This window comes from Nyctereutes procyonoides, unplaced genomic scaffold (genome assembly GCF_905146905.1).
Source record: "Nyctereutes procyonoides isolate TBG_1078 unplaced genomic scaffold, NYPRO_anot_genome, whole genome shotgun sequence".
NCBI classification, from domain to species: Eukaryota; Metazoa; Chordata; class Mammalia; order Carnivora; family Canidae; genus Nyctereutes; species Nyctereutes procyonoides.
In genome coordinates, this window is record NW_026575034.1 from 21,919,723 (window position 1) to 21,921,961 (window position 2,239).

Below are 2,239 nucleotides of genomic sequence, written 5' to 3' on the forward strand. Positions count from 1 at the left end.
TGCATTCACGTCAATTCTTTAGAGGAGGAAACAATGTCCTGTGAATGGAACAAATTCCTTCAACTGGGCACAGGGTCTGAATTCCACAGGTGCACAGGTTCAGGACATCTTCATGGGCACTCACAGAAATTGCTTTGCAGATGTCTGTAATCATAGAGTTCCAGATAAAATAGACTTTTGGAACAAAAACCATTAACAGGACATTATCAGAAATTCTCTTTGTTAAGAGAATCTTACCAAACAGTGAATCAAATGAGAGGAGAAGGAGAGAGGACTCTGGGAGGTTTTTTTCTAGTATAAAATTAAGTCAAATGCTTAGAAACCTTTAAGCTCAGGAACTTTTCCTTTTCCCTTTTCCTCTGAACTGTCTCTGAATGATACAGATTTTGTCTCCTGTGCATATTCTTTGGTTCTTCATGGATACAACAAAGTCTTCTATACTAAGTAAATGTCAGCCAGCAGAAGAAATAATGGAGTAACTATAAATATCATCTTGTCCGTTCCTTGTTTTTTCCTGCTGTCCCCAAACTAAACCTCCCACTTCCCCTTACACACTCAAATATAAATGCCCATCACACTTTGACTCTACATGACAAGTTAGCAGGCAAGTCATTGTTTGCTATATGTTACCCGCGACGGGAAACATTCCATCTTCCTTCCCACATTTTCATCAGGTGTTCTTGTCTAAAATCCTTTCACAAAGATGATCACTTATAAACTCACCCACCACCATGCCGACAATGCAGAAAATTTATCATTATTTTTATTTCACAGGAATCACAGCCTTCATTTGGAGTTACTGACAGCTGAGAGGTCCTCTGTGATTTAGCCTCCAAGTCTGAGGATTCAGGTAGTCAATCTGACGGTATGACACATTTCTGCCACTAACCAATACTCCAGGAACTGCCTCTACTTGACATTATTTCCTCATGCCCACCAATGCTATATAATTAGAAAGGATTCTGACCATGGTTGCTGATTATGTGCTCCTTCATCCAGTACCCATATTTGGTCAGTTTTTCCCGAAACTCCTTGGTTTTCACTGCATAAATAATAGGATTGAGCATTGGAGGTATAAGGAAGTAGAGGTTTCCAAGAATGGTGTGCACATGGGGTGGAATTCCCCTGCCAAAGCGGTGAGTGAGAAAAGAGAACAGTGAGGGAGTATAGTAGAGAAGCATGACAGCAATGTGTGCAGTGCAGGTGTTGACGGCTTTGTGGTGGGCTTCCTTAGAAGACAGCCGCAGGACAGCCTTGATGATAAGCACATAAGAGGAGGCGATAGCTGAGATGTCTAGCCCGGCAACCAACAAGGCCACCACCAGACCATATATCCGGTTGACTGTGGTGTCCACACACACCATCTTCACCACAGCCATGTGTTCACAGTAAGTGGTAGGGATGACATGATTTACATGAAAAGGCATCGTCTGGAGGAGGACAGGGATCGGCAGAATGAAAAGGATGGCTCTTACTAAACCCACTAAGCCAATGAGCCCAATGCGACTATTGGAAAGGATGGTGGCATAGCGCAGGGGCTCACAGATGGCTACATAGCGGTCAAAGGCCATGGCTGTCAGGATGGCAGACTGTGAGATAGACAAGGTATGGATAAAAAACAGTTGGACCAGACAGCCCACATAGCTGATCTCACTGTGTCTAAACCAGAAGATGCATAGCACTTTGGGAATGGTGGTAGTGGACATGCCCAGGTCTGTGAGGGCCAACATGCAGAGGAGCAGGAACATGGGCTTGTGCAGGGAGCGCTCCGTGCAGATGATGAAGATGATGGTGCTGTTCCCAAGGATGGTGATGAAGTACATGGAACAGAAGGGGATAGAGATCCATCTGTGTTTGTCCTCCATCCCGGGAATGCCTTGGAGAATGAAGAAAGGAGGATGCCCCAGGGAGGCATTGCACACAGTCATGGTGACACCCAGGTGTAGCAGCCTAGAAGAATCATAAAACACTTCATGAGCCTCAAACTTGAAAGAATTCAGGGTTAGAAAGTTAAACAAAAAAGTAGAATGATTAAATATGCAAATAATTCTGATATCAATGTGATATATATTATATAATATGGTTCAGTGTTATATGCCTTATTATATAACATGCTCTAGTATTATAGTAACAATAATGTGGTCTTACCACATCAAATCTCCTAGAGTATTTTCTTTTTGAATATATATTTTTTAAAGATTTTATCCATTTTTCATGAGATACACAGAGAGAGGTTGAG

At 42.4% G+C, this 2,239-nt stretch overlaps 1 protein-coding gene across 1 annotated transcript; it reads right to left on the bottom strand.

The window, feature by feature from the left end:
• Nucleotides 1-950: 950 nt before the first annotated feature.
• LOC129504855 (olfactory receptor 52D1-like) lies at nt 951-1,928 on the bottom strand. Its single transcript, XM_055317734.1, has one exon. It carries the CDS (start codon nt 1,926-1,928, stop codon nt 951-953), a length of 978 nt encoding a protein of 325 aa, XP_055173709.1.
• Between the last annotated feature and the right edge of the window lie 311 nt (nt 1,929-2,239).